Consider the following 13,866-nt stretch of genomic DNA (forward strand, 5'->3'; position numbering starts at 1 on the left):
TAGTTAAATTAAGAGGGTATTTAGGGACGATGATACCGTTTAAACGCTTTCCACGCGTGTACCCACTCACACCGTGAAGGTTGGAAAGCGGGCGAGGAAACCATGCAGGGAACACAGAACCACTTCTCAAACGGTGGTAAACGGTGTTGCGGGAAAAAGGAACCGGTTGGTTCCTCCCATTACCCATCATCGACATGCTGCTTATGGGTGGTGCGGGTAGAGCGTCTAGAAGACTTCTTAAACCGACGCTAGTTCTTCGTCGGTTGTGGGGTTTATGCTTTTGCAGCGAAGGAACCACCACATACAGGGAAGAAACACCCGTCCGTCGGATGAGGTTTTCTCTTGTTTAGCCCCCCAATTAGGGAAATTGCATGATTATATAGCTGATACTAGTGACATCGCTTCGTCACGAGGCACATCGAAAAAGGGGAGGACGGGCCAAAAAGGACGTTATGTTTTCCAGCGCACAAAGAACAGATTTGCATTATATGTGTTGCCTAGTTTGCGGGTATGATAGGCGAAAGGATAACACGCTGCCTGTGGGTTGAACAAAGGATTTTCATTTGTTCATTTCTCTTTACCAGCACGTGTCGTTGGCTGGAAATGGATGAACAGGGATGATGATTCTCGTTATTTTCGCACCATGTTCTATACTGCACTCGGCGACGAGGGCAAAGTGTTTCGGGTTTTTCCTCGCTGGGGTTTGGAGAGAGTTCCTTGCGTGAAACTATTAATGCCTACGCTGGGTGTTGGGTATTCCTTTGGGAGAAATATTGGATTACGTACAGCAACACATAGAGATGCTGCATAAATTTGTTCCTTCAATCATTTACTAGCAATCCGTATTATTTTTCCACTTAATTTTGTGTTTTTGTTTCTGCCTATCCGTGTGTGAGAATGTACCTTTTAAAAACATATGAGATACGTTTCTAAACATCTTATTTGAAGTTTAATCTAAAGCTGTTTACGTTTCTGGCAATCCGAATCTGTTAAAAATGTAACATCCAAAATAGCAACGAATTTATTGTCACACTATTCCAACGCAGACAACATATCAGTAGAACATGACTTACGCATGCTGCGAAAAATCCCACCTAATGCCCACAAATCCCCTATTTGACAGAAATCCTTACAAATCGAACCATTTAAAAAATACCATCCCGATTCGGGAAAGGGATCACCTTCAGGATAACGAGTGAACCAGCCGCAAGGCAACGACCAACAAATCGCTAGCTTCGCCGGGTGTTACCCCTTGCACGCACAAACTCAAAGCTGTCAATCAAAGGTGCTAAAACCCTCAATTGAAAAACATCCTCACCCAATTACCCAATTTGTAAACAGTGAAACCCAGGGTCGTCCATACCGGCCAATCGGAAAACCCTCCATGCAAGCTATCGTGGTTTTCCATCCACCCAAAAAGACGTCCCTTTTCCTTATTTGTCGTGCAATCCCTTTTTCTAACCAATGCACACGCACTCGGGAGAGAGAGCGAGGGAAAAAAACTCCCTCCAAAGGGGTTGGCTATTCGAAGAAATGTGAAGGTTTTAATTCAATTGACCACCGTGCAGCCGCCAGACACTCTGGGACGTTGTGCTACAATCCTTCGGCAACATAAACATAAAAAGAAAAAATGACAAAAAAAAATTTCCACCACCACCACTGGGGGTGAATCTACCCGACCAGACGGAACGATCAAAATCCCATCGATTATCCTTTCAAGCCTTTTGCCATTCCGAGGTGATGTGGTTTAGAAGGTGGTGATGGTTGTGGTTCTGGTTGCGACCGTGTGGCGTCGTAACTGACTGACCCTTACTCCCTCACTACAGCTTATCTTGCACGTACCCGGTCGGTGGTTTATCTGTCTCTGGTTGTGCATTTTACAAGTGGTGTAAGGATATGTTTCTTATGTTTCTAGCTTTTCATGCGATGATGTGTAAAAGGTAGAGAAGAAGAAAAAATCGAATTTCGAAGAGATTTGTCTCAAAATGCCCAACAAATCGAAATCCGAAATTGGTTGGTTTTTTTCATGGAAATGATAGACAAGCGGTTTTCCAATTCACCATTGCGATTTAACTTATTCGAATTGATTGTTTACTCTTATCTTAAATTGCATCTAAACTACAAACAATGGATTTATTTCTGGACCAGATTTATTGGACCTTTTTTATGTCTGAATGTCATACATAAAAATTGATTTTGTTCCAATATTTGGTAATCGATCAATCGATACGTAAACAATGATTTGAAACATGCTCCACAGCTAACCAGAAATTGAATACAAATGTGCAGATTTGATTGTGTTCTAAAGGTACAGTTAAGAACATGGTCCTAAAAATAAAATTGGATCCAAAGTGATGCGGCTGGCAAATTCTTCAGTTATCTTCGGAGCGTTTCCAACAATCAACTCGCAATAAAAACTGGCACGTACACGCACTTCCACACACACACTCTGGTGGTTCATAACAACCGTAACCAACACGGTGATCTAATATCAATGATTTATCGCTCATACCGCACAGTTTATAGGCTGTAAAACTGGGTGATTGAAAATCCTGCTTCCTTGCAAATGTGGGTGAAGCACAAAACGAGTCAACATTACAAAACCCCGCAAGCGGGCGTATATTTCTATTGTCCAGACATTCCACTTTCAACTCGTAACTCCGCCGTGTGGCCTAGATGAAGGTTTAGTTTCAGGGGCTACGACAAGGGTTAAAATGTATCCCACGTTTGTAGACATTTTCCGATCGGATTGCGGTTGTAAACCGCCAATCAGAAAAATGTGTTACCCTCTCAAAATAAGGGGTTTTTACGTCCTCGATTCGGGCAGGACTTGTGGTAATGGGTTCGGTTGATTTTTGGAGAACGCTTCATTTCTCCCGGTGCACAAACCAGCCATCCAGTTATGATTTTTATGAGGTGCAATAGATGTCCGTAAAAAGGGTCCAACCGTGGTAACCTACCTTCACTTGTGACTCGGTCATACCGAGTGCGTACGCCAGCTTGGCCCGTTCCGGTCCGGCCAAGTATTTCGTCTGTTCGAACGTCTTCTCCAGGGCGAATATCTGCTGACCGCTGAACGTTGGGCGGGTGTGTTTCTTCTTACCATCCTTATCCTGGGCGTGATGGCTCTGCGACAAGCTGGCGGACACTGGACGGGAGAATTAAAGAGAGAGAGAGAGAGAGAAGAAAAAAAACATGTCAGCAAAATGGTGCGGTATTAGAATCCACTACCTTCAGAAGAAGGAACATAATTAGACGTATGTCTCGACCATACGGTTGTGACCGGTTACAAAACCCTCGCAAAAAGCACCTTCCTATTTCCTACGGTGATGCTTCCACAATCGTTTGACATGGAGCACATAAGAGCCACGACGCCACAGCAAGAGCAGCTGTCACCGACGTGTAGTAGTAGTAGCTCCAGACCACACCAGGGAGTTTACGTGCGCCGCATTCACAAACAGCTTGGCGTGCGCGTCTTGTTAGCAAGGTCGTTACAAGCTTCTCGGTATTTTAAGATTATTGCTTACCACTACTGGTGGCGTATTTTTGGAGCATTTTATAACTTCATCTCGTAGTCAAGCTGAACAAGAAGGGTGGTGCGTGCGAAATACGCTATTGTTTACCTTTTTTCCGTCCCTGGCTGTTGGGGATAGCTGTCAAATTACATACCACAATAACAACCTCTGTGGTACGTCAACGTGGGCATATCCTTTAGTAATTTTTTTCGGTATTTTAAATATTTTACTTTTAAAAGAAACTAATTTTCTTGTTGTGTAGTTTTAAGCTCAATCTTTACACAGCCTTCATGAAAATTGTTTTAACACATCATTACTTTACAATCCCTTTTCAAAAATAAGTAGCACACGATCGATGCTGCTAGTGGACGGTTTCAATGGACGCCTTAAATTAACTTCATTCGCTACAATACACAGGACCACAACACAGTTGCGAATGGTGAAAATCGTTACATTAAAGCTGGTACAAATCCTTTAAATCTCATTTTTCACCACACCGCTACAGGGTGAACAAATGTTCCAATTTTTTCCAAACCAACACGCTCTACGACAAAAAACAGTCTGTCAATGGACGCGGAAAGGAAAAGCCTCTTGTGAAGATAAACACGAAATGAAAAAAAAAACAAAAACCCTACATCCTATGGGCACACGGACACAGCAAAAAAAAATGGTGCCACGTGGGTGCAGAAACAAATTGGCTAACAACGAGAGAATACCCGACCGTTGATAGCCGCGTACAACAACATTCAACCCCTGGCGATGAGCTTTTAGGCCGTTGATCAGAAACGCAAAGACGATGACGACGATGGTGATGATGATGTTGTTGTATAGACCGTTCGGTGTATATAGAGCAATACATGAAACCGAACCACCGGAAGGAATCGCCCCACGGTTTTGAACCGCAAATATCGTGCGCGCCAAAAGTGGTCACAGCTGGCAAGGCAGAGTCAAATGAAGAAAAAAAACGCTGGGAAAAACACGTTTATGTTCTATTTGTGTTTCTTTCTTTGTGTATATAGATGAAAATAGAGCATAATTTTTCTTCTGCTACAGATAATATTGCGTGAGTGATGGAAATGTAAATGTAAACCTATTAATTCATAGATAAATTAGGCAAGTGAAAAAGAATATTAAAAATATTTGTAAAGCAAATTATTCAATTGTAGCTTATGAATAAATTAATCAAAATGAAATGTTTGTAGAAAAAAAGTATACAGCATGTTAACTCAAAAAAAGACAAACTATAGCTCAACTCGCCATAATTCTATTAAAAAGTAACTAACAATGCAACAAAGCTGCAGGAAGGTTTTGTATTGACACTAATTTGTTGCAACATTACCGGACCATTGATTGCCAAACACTGCTCAATTAATCATGAGCATCGCGCTAATGATAGTCGAAACCAATTTGAATACAGCGTAAATAATGTCGCTTCTGTTTTGCGTATCGTTTCTAAATGGAGTGATAGCTGCCACCGATTCGTAGCCCTTTGGAGTTTTTTTTTCTCTCCTCCCTGTGCTCCCTCAGCTGACAGTGATACATTGTAAATGACGTAGCTGTTGCTGCTGCTGCTGCTGCTGTCGCATCGACACAATACGGTTGGCAAAATAGAGAATTAATATCTAAAACTAATGAAACTCTAATTAATGCGCCCCAAAAGGCGCGCACGCACGACCCCCGCGTCCCGTTTGCTGATAGGCGAGAAGATGGTGTCACCAACTCTTGCGCAGCAGGCAGCAGTTCGGGAAAGTGTGGAAAATTATATCACAAAACGAGCGATTCGGAAATGACATCCACACACCTCCACACGGCCACGTTTTGCCTTGCTTTTTGGGCCAATAGATAGTCAGGGCTTTCAGGGCTTTTCCCACCATCATGCCTTCTCCCATTGCTGGATCACAACTTTGCTGGGTGGAATGGAATATAATTAAAGCGAAATAATTATGCCTATGACATATGAATGTTGGCCAAGATAATGAGAATCCAACCGGCATTGTATTGAGGGGGGATTGTTTGAGCATGGCCCATTATTGCACAGCCGAATGTGCATTCGATGGTGTACTACCCTTGTGTGTGGTCGCACACACCAGTATCTGATCAAACGCCGATCGAAACCCTTGGCTCGGATGGGGGGAATGTTGTTGAGGAGCAAGGTGGAAATGGGTCGTGTCGTATGTCGCAGAAGGCATAAAACATCGATTCGGTATAATTATAAAATAAACGTAACATTTATTACAATTAAAACTACATAGATGCGAGATGGGATGTGGATAGTAATTAATTGATCACCGTACCACGGGACACAGTAGATGTAAAGGATGAGCACCTTCGGCATGGCATTCGATGCCGTAATTGGTGATTGTTGATCGTGGGACAAGTCATGGCAATATGCGATACATGACGTCTGCGATAACGAAATATTGAGGATCTAAATGCGTTACAGAAGATTTATCATATGACAGTTACATGATTGTTGGTCTAATCTTCATGGCTGATTGGAAGGCTTATTGACTTTGGAATTAAATAGCATTTCTTTTCAGTAATATGCTTACAACATCCAAAATTTAATTATACTCACAAACTTAAGAAATATTTACACTTCGAATAAAAATTCAAAAACCAAAGCATTTTCAGATAATATTTTCAAGCTTAACTTACAACGAAATCACGCCTTGCTCTCATAAGCAAAAAGCTATTCCAAACATTATTTCAATCCCAAAATCCCATCTTAACGTTACAGTGCAACAGAACTCGAACCCCTTTTTCGCTTCAATCCCTAACAGACCCCGGGGCACTAGGGACTGAATTAATTATTCATATTTCCACCATTTTAACCAACCATTTGTATGTAAATTTTTACTCCTTCTTTTAAACATCCTTTTTTCCCGAAAAATTCCACCACCATACCATAAGCCGTAACGAACGCAAACCCCTTTTTCAACAATCAGGCAACGAAATTGATCAGGACCCTTGGACCCAATGTATCCGAACCTTCCGAGCAGGCAGAACACGTTCCGAGGACTCGCTAGTTTCTCCCAAAAACCAAAAAGGCACCATTTTGCCCAAAACGGAAGGAAACGCAAGCTAAAAGGATGCGTTGCGTGCGGAGCAATTAAAACGGCAATCATAATTAAAGTAATGAATGCGATAAATATTTTACCCTAGCGCATCACTCCACGGCGTCTTGCGTCTTGTGAACGTGTGTAGAAAGTTATAACCTGCCAAACGTTGGAGATTGGACAAGCGAAAGGCATGGAAATGGTTCTGAAGTGCGCTCTCTGGTCGTAAAATTAATTCTCGGCCACTGTCACTGTTTCGCAGTTCTGCAGGGAGCGTAACCCGAACAACAATTTTGGATCGTTTGGCTTTTCTTGTTGTTCGGGAAGCCCAATCGAATTTATCGATTTATGATCTGCTGCAACCACCTAATCACGTATATAAAAGGCCCGAAATGTAACGTCTTCCGAATGATGCAGTCCATCCCGGGCGAAGATATACGAAAGGCTAAATAACCGACCAACTCCATCAATCGTGGCTACGGTCAAGCCAATCAAAATGTTTTCGCCATTGCCGAGGTCGCGTCCAGCTAGCACGGTAAACGGTTCCACCAAACATTCGGTACAAACCATTACAAATGGGTGATAATTCTTTTACGACCATTACGGGGGCCCCATACTTAATACAGCAATTTTATGGGCTTTTGAACGGGGTTGAAGCGATATAATTAGCGAAGCGAATACGGAACGTCCATTGACCATTTCCAAGGACCACACCATAGCGAAACATTATCGATGAGTAGTTCGCTTCAGTTTCTTGGGTTATGATGATGATGATGATGATGATCATGAGTATAATGATGATGTTACCATTCTAAGCCCGAAACTGACCCATTGTTTCACCAGTTAGCGAACTATTCACCATGACCCAATGGTCAAGCCTTGGGAGGAAAAAAAAAACAAATCAATTTTATGACCCACCCTGTGTGCTGCTGGATTTTGGGAGTCGTGGAATTGTGAGACGTAAACGGGGAGCAATTTACTGAGGCCACAAAACAGGACACTAAAGAGCAAATATTTGCACAAAACCAAGAAGGACATCAATTAAAGGTTGTTTTATTTCAAGTAGAATGGTTATTATGGTACCATAATTTATGCTACTGAACTCTGCAATATATTCAGGATAGACACTATACTAGAAAAAAATTGTATATTCATTTCATTATTACAATTACATGACTATATAGAGATCTTATTTCCCAGGTTCTCCAATGCTCTTCATTATCCAACATTTTCCAACGTACACTTACTACTCTCTTGTAACCACAAACATTGGGCAAAGCTTTTACAAGCCACATCCCAAAACCTCAGTACATCGAGGTGACCGCGTAAAGAATCTGTTACACCTAAGCATCACCCCATGTCCAAACATCATTAAACAGTGTAAAGTAACTAGAACGATAATGATAACGATAATCACCGGGGGAGCCTTTTTCTCATGGCGGCCACCCTTCCACCGGGCGGCGGGAAAGCAAACATTGTCCGTTTCGTCCGAGGTTTAGCACCGAAGCGGGTACCGTCGACTGCCGTACGACAACACCCATTAAAGTTAGCGGAAGCAAGCGTTCACCGTTCAAGTAAGCCATAAACATAAAAATGCTATATTAAATCCCAGCCCAACACCTTGCAAGCGACTACTACGAAGATGGCGATGGGTGGTGTGCCCGATACGATGAAACGATAGAAGGTATAGAGGTATCAGCTGTGAAACAATGTCGTCTTTTTCCACCAAAGAAAGACAGCACAATATGTTAAGCATACCGACGGCCAAGCTCTGGAGGAAAAACTCCTCCACCGTGTAGTTGCGCGGATCTTCGGGAGTAAGAATTTGTCGGTAGCATCAGTCAACCGAGGCACCATTCTGCTGCATAATGGCCAGCAAATGATGCGAAATACTGCGGAATTATAACATTTAATGATCATTAGTCTGGAAGAGATCTAGAGCGAGGGAGTCGCTCCTGGTGTAATGGTTGGGAAAGCAGGAAGTGACACTCCCCCGGAATTCAAACCATCATTCTCGTTTAGCCTAATGCAGCCCTCACAACGAAAAGAAGCAAAAAACACACACAATTCCATGCTCCGGGTTGCTGTCAACGTGCTGGAAACTGTGTGGCACGTCAACTTCATCATAGCGTAGAACGATCGGCGCCGAATGGCACACCAAGGTTTTTTTTTGGCTTTGTTTTCTGTATGTCCCAGTCGCTCTGGAGTCCTCAGAAGGCATGCCGGTTCGGCTGCTAGCCACGTCATTATCGGCAGATGGTGCTTATTATATTAACGACACATCACGTGATGTACTCCCGACATTACATCTCCCCGTATCTGGACGTCCATGTTGAAGGTAGACACATTTGCTTCATCTTCACTGTTATCGAAAAACGTTAAAAGTTTAACACTCCTCGTTTTTTTGGTTTATATGATCATTCTTTGTGATGATATAGTAATGACGTGATACATTAAACTATGTATCTAATGTTAAAAAAGACATTATTTGAAACAAATCGACTTCTTTTGCACAAAAGAAAAAAGAGAGTTAATTAAAAGATATGTTAAAAAATTAAGTAAACTGTAACTTGTACGAAAACAGATCTTCTACGTCTGTCCATTTTCCCAACGGGAGCTTGTGTGCCAAATGGCAAATCCTTCCAAGAGAACATTCTTCCACATACATTCTTGCACATCCAATATAAAGGGGAAAACCCTCTCACACATACACAACTCTGTCGGGAAAATCTTTTCCACAGTACGAACACAGCCACATGGAACTGCAGTTATCTCGCTTGCACAAGAAAACCGTTCCACGCAGCATCATAATCATCATCCCCGAACAGTTCTCACACACTGAGCTTCAAACCCCAATTCTGGACGTAACACACTGGAGGGGCACACATACCATGGCTACCGTACTAAACATCACTGTGTGGGTGAGGTTTAAACCCCATTCTCCGGCAACCCAAGCTCCAACCAGTCCACCAAAAAATTTCCCTCCCGGCTATGGCATCCAGGATTTGTTGTGCACGGGCGTACAAACTTTTCCATTTTTCCCCGTCGGGTTGGCCCGACGTTTGGGGATGGTTTTTTGAAGACTCCGTGATTGGATGATTATGGAGCAACATCATTATGGCTACGAGAGGGAGGTGAGGTGGGGATGGGAGGAAGGAGGAGGTTTCCACCAGAGGGGTGAAAATTCGTCTCACACAGCTGTGTGGAAGAAGTGTGTCAGCATCGATCTCAAGACCGTACAGTAGTTCTCGGCAACCGGATGGGCTCCAGCGTTGTATCTCCACCGAGAGATACTGAATCTTCACCACTATTCACCGCCGTTTTATGTATATTTATGAGGGCAGCTCGTTGGAAAATGAGATTTCCTTCTCTTCGCTATCAGCAGAATTGTGTGTGCGTGTGTTCGCGTTTATATATCTGCTTGGAAGCGAACCTGTAGAAAATGGCAACGAAACGAACCTTTCCTTACCGAAGGATCGTTTTTTTTGTGTGCCATGTATAACTTCACGATACAGTGCGAGCGTCGGCTTGTGTTGCCTTTTCAACCATGTTTAGCGAATGGTGCAAATGTTTCATTTATTTATGAATGTATATTCCATTTTTCTTCGCTTTCCGTGTGTTGTGTTGCCCGCGCACAATCTATTTTCTAACACGTGTCTCTCGTACCATTTTCATCGCTTTATTGAAGCGAGGATCCCCTTTCAAAAACAAACCCCAAAACTGGCTGCCGAAACCATTCCGAAATACATATATTTCGGCCTTCATTTTCACCCATAGAACACACATTTCCGGGGCCGTACAGAACGGCGCCATATAATATGCGTTTATGGTCATCAAATTTAAATCGAATCTCATCAACAAGATCCCTAGGCCTGGATGGGGAGGAGTTTTTTTTTCTTCTTTTGTTTACTGCAAAACATAAAAACGACTAACCACCATGAAGAATAAATGATTTGATGGTGTTTGAAACACTAGACATAGTTGAGCGCATGTTGGAAAAACTCGCCCCATCCACCCCCTCCAAAACCAACCCCAATTGGGTGTCTAGGGTCTGCGCATAAATAAGGAAGAGACACACTTTGGTTCAAAAAATAATCAACAAGGTATTTATGAACAAGTCGGGTCCGAGAGGATACTGCTGACTCAGGGAAAATAATGATGCCATCCGGTTATAATGTGCTCTAGGTCAGGGATTGGACGTGTTTTGAAATGTTTGTTTTTGTGCGTAATGTGTTTATTCCAGAAGATTCATTTTTTAATTATTAAAAAACTAAGGGTTTATATAAAACAAAATAATTTAGTAGTAACTTAACTTTAATTTTCAAATTAAAAAAAATTATCTAAACATTCTTATTTTTTTAGTATTTGAAACTGTTATAGAAAATCACTTTGTTAAATCCTTTACGTAATTTTTTTTCTGCTTTGAAAATTAAAGCTTTCAAGTAAACGATTTTTTTTCATCAAAAAACCAGAGCTATAACACAAAAAAAAATTACTTCCGATAGAAACTCGACTAACGTTTCCATTCACCCTTGAAGAGAACATAGTACGTTAACAAAAAAAGTCGATGCTTACATTCTCCACCAAAGCGCATCATCGCAACGATTCACTTTCAAAGTGTGTGTAAGCACTACTGTATAAAAGGGAAAACTCTAAACCCCACCATAAAACATAACCATTTTCCTTTATACCCAAAGCCCAACACTACGTTGTGGTTGTGCACGCCATTTGCAGCCATTTTTATTTAAATCCACCCCAAGCACGGAGTGCATCGGGTTGAAAGCTCGAAGCGATGCAACGATGAGTCTGTTTGGTTTGAGCTTACCGATGAAATTAACTTAAGTTAAGAAGAAGTGGTTGAAACGAAAGGGGTTAACTTAATTGAACTGGCTGAAATTGCACAAATGCAATAAAGTTCGATGAACTTCGTACAAAACAAAGCATTTCTATCGCGAGCACAGAATGGGTGCTAGAAGCGAAACCGAATAAACAAACCATTTCGATTATCAACACCACATTACAATTACACTTGCTGTTGGATCGTTGTGTTCCATATGTTTTTTTTTGTTTTGTAAAAGCAAAAGTTGCTAACGTCATTGTAATTTTAATCTCCATTTTTTCTTGATGTGGTTTTTTAGCTGTTAAAAACATTAAAACTGTCACGTTATCGCCAGAAAACAATATGCTCGAGGAAAATGCTTACCAAAATGAAAAAAAAATTCAACATCGCCCCATAGCCACACACACGTAAATGCGCCGTGTTAGAAGCCACAGCACGTTCGACTGTTAATTGCATGTAATAGAAATGTTTGCTCGTCATAGAACATTCTTCCTACAGGTTCAGGGTGGAAAAGCTTGCACCGGAATGTGATGTTCGATGGCGGGGTAAAGAGAGTCACCACAAGAGCCCCTTGTACACAGAAATTACCGTATGCTGATCGTATGCCATCGTGTGTGTACAAGAATATGACGGTACAACACATGCTGTTTATCGAGCCCACGATTACTTCCTCCACGGATTGGCGGTAAGCCCGGCGGAAGCGAACCCGGAGAACATGGCACACCAGGGCACAGCGGGTTTAATTAAATGCAATAAAATTCCACCCATCGTGAAATCGTGAACGCACGCTGCATATCTAAACAAACTGTGATGGGTCACGTGCCATGTGTAGTCGGGGTTTAAGTGTTCCGGTTTGTCCTTCGATTAGCTCTGAGTGATGGTGACGATTGCTAATGTCTGATAAGAAAACTCGAACTGGCCGATAGCTTACCGACGCGTTCACGAATGAATAGCGTTATTTCAGCACGATATCTTTATGAGATTTTATTTATAACCCAAAAAATACCTTAAAAGACTTCAAAGAATTAGTTAAAACTGGAAAAGATATTACACACTCCAACATTAGGAAATTATTTCATCCTTCAAACCCCAAAACAAACGCTGTCTGATTTGATCGATTGGAACAATATTTATTTTTATGACCTACCGATACAATTGACGTGATAATGGGCACATATCGAACGCTGATAAAACTATTTATTTACCTTCCCATAGCTTTAGCGAATGAAATGGTCCTATTTCCATCTGCCAAGTGTGTGTGGGTGTTGTTGCGCATCGATTAGCTCACCCCACACATGGTAACGATTACGTTGCTTTACGACTTTTTTACGTACCTCAAATCGTGATTTTACATCGTTCACTTGTAATCAGATAATCAGGAAAAGCGTGTTTCTTTCAACACCCTTGGCAACATATTTTATCGGATGAAATTTCATCCGTACGGAGTACATTGTATTTACATGATGCTGATTGAATTAGTTACAATCTGTTCCTTTTGCCAAACGACAATATCTATCGGAAGCTTGGGCACGATACAAAAACATGCCTCCTCCCCGTCTCAAGTTTGGTTCCATTAAATGTTGCCTTCTTGTTCGTGCACTTTGAACAACACATAGAGATCGAGAGAAAATCAATAAAGAAACAATTTAACAGCTGTCTATCGGTCAATTATCTCTGTCAAAGCATCATCACCCGGACATGCCGGGGTCCTTATTTCTGCCTCCGGAACAAGAACGTTTCGCGACGATTAAAATCACTCTCACGCAGTAGAAGGACGTTTGGTAGGAGACACCAAAAACCATGAAGCATACCATGGAGAACTGTGCTCCAACATGTTTCGAATAATTGATGATACTTTTCCCCCCCGGGGGTTGCAAAAAACTGTCCGGACTGTCCTGGTTAGCCTGCAGTGTTCTACCGCCTGATGGTACCTTCCTTGTCGAACGGTTTTTGGGCCACCGGTTTGGTATTTTGCAATTTGCAGCAACTTCATTCAGAACCGAACATTCAGAGCACCTCGATGAAGAGCGCCTCGTAATTTCCACATCATTTCAAGAAGCACGTTTCACCGGCACTGGACCGATATACTGACCGCCTGCCGTTGAGTGCAATAAACGAGCCTTGTAGCCGTGCCTTTCACTGGTTAGTTCCTTTCTGTGTGCTGTTTTCAGAACACGAGCCTTTTGAAGGCCCGGTCCAATTTTCAAACCAATTCTACTACTCGACCCCATCATCATCATCAGCACCAAGCCCCGGGATCATCATTATCCGGCTATTGACATGCAATGGACGACTTATAATAGAGAGTCAAAAGTCTGTTAACGTGTGCCGATGACTTCAGGAGTTCCTCACTGTTCCGTCCGCATGCCTCGAAATGAATTCTTCCGGTTCAGCTGCACCGGACACATTAGTGCAAAATAGCACTGGCCCGATGCACCGGCCAATTCAACCC

General features: G+C 42.2%; 2 protein-coding genes across 2 annotated transcripts in view; both read right to left on the reverse strand.

The window, feature by feature from the left end:
* The window catches only part of LOC125764971 (tyrosine-protein phosphatase corkscrew-like), a 168,233-nt gene that overhangs the window by 66,737 nt on the left and 87,630 nt on the right, over positions 1–13,866 (reverse strand). The window lies entirely within an intron of this gene.
* Positions 1–13,866, reverse strand: part of LOC125764850 (uncharacterized) — a 45,358-nt gene that overhangs the window by 23,323 nt on the left and 8,169 nt on the right. Inside the window, exon 4 of the mRNA XM_049429473.1 lies at positions 2,961–3,148. Coding sequence (XP_049285430.1) covers positions 2,961–3,148 — 188 coding nt within the window. The remainder of the gene's footprint in view (positions 1–2,960; positions 3,149–13,866) is intronic.

This window comes from Anopheles funestus, chromosome 2RL, assembly GCF_943734845.2.
Source record: "Anopheles funestus chromosome 2RL, idAnoFuneDA-416_04, whole genome shotgun sequence".
Taxonomy (NCBI): domain Eukaryota; kingdom Metazoa; phylum Arthropoda; class Insecta; order Diptera; family Culicidae; genus Anopheles; species Anopheles funestus.